The following is a 7,094-nucleotide window of genomic DNA, read 5'->3' as shown; positions in this document are numbered from 1 at the left end:
CAAAGAGATGGAGCTTCCTTCCACAGCTGCAGTCACCTTCAGGTTTGCTGCATGCCTTCCCCCAGGTGGCCATCTCAAGAGCAGAACTTGTCATAAGCACTTCTATAGCTGTACACCATGAGACATATATCGACTCTGGGCTGAGTACAGATATGATGGAATAAATCATGATGGAAAAGGAGTGGTTTCAGCCCTGAAGAGATGAACAATTTTCTGACCGATTTCTGGACAGGGAACAGAGAAAGAGGTGAAAATTTGGTGCCCTTCCTTTCATTTGAAAATTCCTCTGGCCTGCACAGAGGTGCAATGTTTGCAACACATGCAGTCATGATGGAAAAGCAGCTGGGTTCATACTTCTTCCCAACTCTCTCTGATGATGAATCGTATTGCTGTAGCATGCTGTCACGGTTCAGTACCAACAGCCACGACCAAGCTGTCCCTGGCTGCAGACAAGGTAGCAGGACGAGACAGTGATCTGGGCCTTGCTTGGACAAGTGCTGAAAAAAAAATCCAAAATTGGCTTGCTGTGGGAGAAAGGACAGAAAGGCTGCTGAAAGTCAGAGCTTCGCAAAAGGTGCTAGGGAGCACTGGCAGGGAGAGCCTTCTGCTTTTTCATCATGCATCATCTTCTTTTCTTAGTTAGGAGATGGGACCCTGTTGGAAAGTTCTCCCTGGAGATGCCTTCACCAAGTGTCTTCTGAGGTATTCAGCCATTTTACAGCAGATTCTCAGAGGAAATCAGAATAAAATACGCCTCCTGCCAGCTCAAGACAGAAATGCACAGGAACAGTTTCATCTCATTGCAGTGGCCAATGCTTACAAGTGAAGGAGAAACGACTGCTCTTACTTTGGATATACCTTCTTTGATGGCATCTTTTTCTCCCCACAAAATGAAATCACCTTTTTATACACACCAATTAAGCGGTCTTGGCCCAGCTTAAAAGCAATGAAGACAATTTCCATGCCAATAATAATATAGAGGGAAAAAAACAAGAAAAACTTGGGATGTTCCAGTTGTGTATCTCCAAATCCAATAGTTGTCAAGGTGATAAAGCAGAAATAAAAGGCTTCCTGAAAATCCAACCTGGTTTCCCAGTTTGGAAGAATAGCAGCTGCACAGGAGATGTACACAAAGATAACCAGCACCATTAATACAATGGGCACATCTAATTTTTCTAACTGTTTCCCTATTTTGTCAAAATTCTCAATTACTCTGGACATTGTCTTTCCCCTGGCTAGTTCGGGACATGAACTCCATCTCTCGATGCTTTTATTTCTTGCTGGGTTTGTGTGTTCATTTTCTCTGGCAATTAACATTTCAAAAATTTCGGCATTGCGATATTTGATTGGCTTCCTTTTAACACCAGGCTGACTTTTCAGCACTTCTATAATAGTCAAGGGGTCATTGATGACTTCTTTAGACTGTGCTCTGCATTTCAGTTCATCCCCTTTGTTACACATGGATCCAGAACAGAGTTTAGAGGCTAGAATTTTTGACTGTAGTTTTCTGAATTCATTGTAAGACTTGGATAAGACAGTCGCAAGGATGTCTCCCATGTCTGTCAGGACCAAGAACATCAGAGGGATGCCAAATAAAGCATACAACATACAGAGATATTTTCCAATCCGTGTCACGGGATAGGTATTACCATAACCTTGAACAAAAACAAAAAGAGGAAGAGAAGGGAAAGGGAGAAAGAGAGAACATTGTGATTTATTAGGTATTCACGTCCTCTGAGCTTTTTATTGCTGTCAATTTTAAAAGTCAATTTTTAGCCCAGAGCATACTGTTCTTTTTGGCTTTGCTTTGAAGCTATTAAAATTTCTGAGTCTCAAATGCTGGTTATTAATGCAGGCATCCTACCTCTTCAAGCGCTTGGAGGTTTGGAGTTTGCCAGTTCTGTCGAATTAACTCTTCCTACCTTATCTGCACCTTCTCAGCTGTTTGACTCAGCTGCCTGGCAACGAGAGGCCATTTAGGGAGGAGAAACAAAAGGTTTGGGCCAGCCCAAGACCAGTGTGCAGCCTCTGTCCTGCTGGAGACTGTTATCAGGAAGATTTCCTGACCCGGGAATCTGGGTTAAGAAGGATCCAAAAGGCAATTCAGCCAGAGAGGTCTTGGGCCCATGGGTCCCTCCGCAGGGAAGTCGAGCTGAGGGCTGAGCTGAGAGAGCCAACAGCCGATGCTGGGGGAAGCTAATGGACTGTGCGTGAGGAGCTGGGGGATCATCTCCTGGCCAGCCTACAGGATCTCACAGTACGACGGAATGATTTCTGGGCATGAAACTCCCTGAGCTCTGGGAAGATTCAGATCTGGATTTTGAAACTGGGACAGCACTATGAATCAGACTGGGACAATGAGACCCATACCTCAAACTTCATTTCTTTGTCAAAACTATGTGTGACGAATGGTAAGCTAATAACAGAATTTGAAATTGTCCCTAATTCATCAGATCTAGCTGTAATGGCATATGTTGTACTGACATTGTGTTTGTACTGACTTGATAGTTTTCAGAGTCTCTTAAATGTACTCAGAAAAACAAAGGATCAAGTGAGGAAGCATATGTTTATCACATGAGGAAATGTGTGTTTATTCTAGAGTACTAAAGCTTACAAATATCAATTACAACAAATAGGGAAGCGCTACCAGACGCACAGCCTTTATGATACATAAAATGGTAGCAGAAGATATGCCCTTTCCCTAAATTCAATTTATGTATTTATAGTTCCTTCCTCTAACATATTGGATATGAAACTTAAATTGTAAGTTAGTGCTTTTCCATGACAGTGGGAAAAAACATCAGTATTATATCAATTGTATTAAATTTTAACAACCATTTTTCTTCTCATCCTCCAAAAAAACGCAAAACCTTTCTCCTCTCCATTCAAAAACATTGTCCTTTTGTAGATGATCTTCCAGGCCAGGCACTTAGCCTGTAAGATTATTAGCTCATATGCTGAGGTATGGTTTCCTTCATTTTCTTCATCCATTCATGCCTGTTTTCACTAATGGCTGCCTTTGGTTTGACTCCAACCTTGGCCCCTCCTTTGCTGTGAGGCACTGAAAACCTGTTCTCTGTCACTCTGTTCCCCACTGGCTAACTGGGAATGCTAATCCTTACTGCTGAAGCAATTGGGGAAGATTAATTATTGTAGTTATTGTACAGAGTAATTTTTTTTTCTTTTTTTTTCTCAATTTCCGTGCATTAAAATACCTAGTGCAGTTTCAAGGGTTAAAACTAATCTTGAGCTTAAATTTAGCTATCCAGAAATCTAGCCTAGCTGAGCCACTAGGCAACCTCCGCGGGCAGTGAAGAGACGGCAGTTCAGACCACCGATCTTCAGACTAGATGCCTCGCTCCTCCTAGATAATTAAAGGTAGCTAAGTTGACTCTAAACTGAAGTGATTTATCAGTTCCTAATACTGCAAATAACAAACCCACAGCAATGGAAATAGCCACCTATTAGCAACAAATATTCCAGGCTTCCTACTGATCCCAAAACTCAGCTCAGAGCCTGAGGAAGCTGTGTTAGTGCTCAGCGTTATGAAGGCCAAAAATAATGGCAGTTAAGAAATAAATATGTTGGGTCAGTGTGTATGGGGGCATTGGTAAAGTCCCATGTTAATGGAGACGGGTAAGTATACCCAGGCAACAAGTTTTCAAAAATATAGTTTTTCATCAGTTTGCTGAAGTCAAAACTTTCTGATAAAACGTCATCTTTCAAATGTTCCTAGCTGTGATGTTTGTACTAGGAAATATTCACTGGGGTGAGGATTCAGGTCTGCATCTCCAGTATATGTCTCTGACAACCTAGATGACTGTCTTCAAACTCAGGGGCTTCAAGAAGCTGAGTCTGAACAGTCCTCTAAGACATCAGAGTCTGAGGTTCAAGCCTCTGCTGCGACTTAGACAGCATGCAAGGGTCTCCTACGTGCTCCAAGTGAATATATTAACTCTCACACTATTCCTTGTATAGGATAAGCTCTTTTTTAAGGTTCAGTTTTTCTTTTGCATTAAGATGCATACCCATGCTGGGATCTTGAATATATCCTAATGCAGTGGAGAAATGTCTTTGCAGTTTGATACGATGCTGTGGGACTATTTCCCATCCAGCTTTGATTCTGACAAATTCAGATAGTGCCTGTGCTTGCCAGCATTTGAGAAAGACTAGCAAAGGGATAAAAGTAACTTTGGGAATGAGCATGAGGAGTTGTATTTATCAATGCAGAGGGAGCCAAAACCAGAGCAGATATTTCTATTTAATCTGGGTCCTCCTTTGAAATATGAAGTCAGAATGAAAGATTTCAGAGGTGTGACTTAAACTTTGCTGTGTGCTGTTAACCCAAAGGACTGTGAACAACAACAGCATGGTTAATTACAGAGCCATAGATTTACAAAGTGGGGTTAGACATAAATAACAGGGAAACAATTGAGAAACAATATATGCATAATGAATGACCTCTTCCAGTGAAGAAAACATTACCCAACGTAACACATAATAGTAGGAAGGATAAGGTTTGACTGAAAAATTGATCTTTCTTTTTACTTTAATATCATAGTTTTCTGTACATGTCATATATGAATACATGTTATAGTATGCATGTAATGATGCAGCTAATTAGCGTGTACCATCACTAGTTACTGAATTCTGATTTGTTTCTGTGACTCAGCTACCTCTCTGCAATCAGTGCTTGCAGAACCCCTTGCAGACTCATCGTCAATACTCAGGACAAAAAATCAAGGAGATTTGGGTTTTGAGTTTGGGTTTGGTTTTTTTTTTTTTTAATTCCCTGGAAGAAATACATTAGAGAAAGCAGCCATAGCAATCGGTTCTGCAGGGGGTTACTTTACCTCTGAACTTACCCACAGTTGTGAATACTGTGCAGCAGAAAAAGAGAGACCCGAAGAAAGTCCATATATCTTTTGGATTGACAAACCAGTCTCGTTCAGCTGTGTTGAGCAGTGCATGGATTTTTTCCTTAAATATCTCCTCATTTTCTGTCATGTTATCTGTTACAGTAACAACAGGAGATACGGTGAGTGTTTGCAGACCACCACTCAGGGAGCAGCCAGCCTGTTATGCCAGTGAACTTTACTCTAGCTGAGAATTTGCTCATACTCTTTTAGAAGATAAAAATATTCACCTCACCCTCCCCTCCCCGAAAAAATCAGGGGGCTCCAGTGGCTTCAGTGAATAAGGAAAAAAGGAACAAATAAACAAGCTATGCTCCAACAAAGTCAAAATATGACACAAAAATAAGCATACAGAAGCAAGGCAGGAAGATAGAATATTCAGCTTCCAGCCTGAATGTCCTGTTTCATTTTGGACTCCCCAGGAGATTAGTCTTCTTTTGACCCAAAGACACTAGAAATGTGGGGTCGTCGGTACGTGACCGATGTGAACCACTCGGGTGGCACTGCCCAGCGCCCTGCTGTGACTCCCAGAGCCTGCACCCCTGGTTCCTCCTCCCCGTAGCTGAGGTCTGCTTGAAAGGACATTATCTACGGGGATGCTTGCCCCAAACAGATCATCGTGTCAGTACAGCTACCTGAGTGAAAGTCCGAGCCCATGTACGAGCCCCGACACAGATCCAGGAGGAGTTCTACCCCTTCTCCTCCCCTCCATCAGCACCACCAGATCCGGGGCGCAGCACTGCACCTGCATCCATCCAAGCATCCCATCGCCAGAGGGCTGGTAGGGAAGCTCAGAGCTGGGAAGAGGGAGCTGGAAGAGACTTTCTGAGACAGAGGATTCAGTCCCCAGCAATCAGAGGGAAATACCATGGGAATCTCAACTGCCCTTTAAGGACCTTAGGTAACTTGGGCAAAAGGGAGAACACAGACACCTCAGGAAAAGTCTTTTCAGGCAGGAACACAGGGAGCAGGGAAGCTTGCAGTCAAAAATCACAGCTAAGGAAGACAAGCAAACAACAGCAGTCATTAGCTAGGCAGAGGGAAAATCCTGCTTGCGGGTTCAGCTGTTAGTATTTTGAAGGATGTCTTCAAAAGCCCGAAATCTCATTCAAAAAGCAAGAGACTGAGTAACTCTCTGTACAGTTAAGTCATTTTGAAATTCCAGTACATACCTGATAGATTTCTGGAGATGTACCACAGATTCTGCAGAAATTTTCTGTATTCTTCACTTAAATTCACCTTCCGGTTACCTTCAATGTGGGAAAACATGAGAGCCCCAAGAAAAGCATAGATCACAAGAGACAGAATGAAGCAGGCATGAGGAAACACTGCCCAAAATATTTTTTTACATGCCCTTTTACCTCGCAGAGGCTGTGATGTTGATGCCATCCTAAGCTTGCTTTTTTTTTTTTTTTTAAATTTTGTGGAGAAGACACAGCCTGTAGAAACAAGGATGAGGATGTAAAAGCTTTTCCATCCCAGAAAAGCTTCTCCTGTGAAAACAAGGATTGTTCTGCCTCAGGCTTTCAGATCACATGTCTTTATAAGTGAAGATTGCACTACAGTCCCAATGGGAAAGGAGCACAACTAATCAAGCCTTGAAATATTTCTCAGTTGACGATACACCACTCTATCCCCGAATTACTATTGATCAGCCAGCGCTGCAATGCGCACAGATCACCAGCTTCTGTGGGTTTCCATTGGAGCCAACTCATGTTTAAAGTTTCTTGTTCTGAACTACAGTTTCCCATTGATACAGTAGATACATTTCCAACTCCCAGGAGGGAAAATGCACACTGTAAGGGATGGATTTCTTTAAAGATTTCTCCCAGAAATGAACAGGGAAATTTAAAATTAATCAAAAAAAGGGGTTGGTACTAATTGTTGTCACCTCTGGGCAGACTGTAGAACAATTAATTTCTCTTTCAGATGGCTTAAAGAATATCTCTCTCTATACCATGTAATGTTTGTAGGGGGCGTCTTTTGAATTGTAAAGGATGTTTCTGAAAAAAGAGTCAATAAAGTTTTGCACAGTTCTCACTTGATTAAAATCTTCCTATTAATTGAAACTCCCACTGACCTTAGTAAGTAAGAACTGCAGGATTAGTTCAAGGTCAGTGATCTTTGCAAACTATATCCAACTTTAAAAGGAAACCTTCCTTTTCATCCATCACTCTA

At 42.0% G+C, this 7,094-nt stretch overlaps 1 protein-coding gene across 1 annotated transcript; it reads right to left on the bottom strand.

Annotated features, from left to right (window-relative positions):
• Positions 1-843: 843 nt before the first annotated feature.
• KCNK18 (potassium two pore domain channel subfamily K member 18) lies at positions 844-6,703 on the bottom strand. The gene is made up of 3 exons (XM_075155482.1): positions 6,089-6,703; positions 4,866-5,012; positions 844-1,655 (listed from the first exon to the last, which is right to left on the bottom strand). Exons 1-3 carry the CDS (start codon positions 6,303-6,305, stop codon positions 844-846), a joined length of 1,176 nt encoding a protein of 391 aa, XP_075011583.1. The 5' UTR covers positions 6,306-6,703.
• Positions 6,704-7,094: the final 391 nt, after the last annotated feature.

The sequence above is a fragment of the Calonectris borealis genome, chromosome 7 (genome assembly GCF_964195595.1).
Source record: "Calonectris borealis chromosome 7, bCalBor7.hap1.2, whole genome shotgun sequence".
In the NCBI taxonomy this organism is placed as follows: Eukaryota; Metazoa; Chordata; class Aves; order Procellariiformes; family Procellariidae; genus Calonectris; species Calonectris borealis.
Note: the sequence above shows the minus strand (reverse complement) of the source record. Positions and strands in the feature narration are given on the sequence as shown.

Coding starts and splice junctions, on each gene's coding strand:
- KCNK18 (XM_075155482.1), bottom strand. CDS start 6,305: ATGGCATCAACATCACAGCCTCTGCGAGGTAAAAGGGCATGTAAAAAA. Junction 5,013..6,088: donor CATCTCCAGAAATCTATCAG/GTATGTACTGGA, acceptor TTACTGTAACAG/ATAACATGACAGAAAATGAG. Junction 1,656..4,865: donor CACAGTATTCACAACTGTGG/GTAAGTTCAGAG, acceptor TTTTTGTTCAAG/GTTATGGTAATACCTATCCC.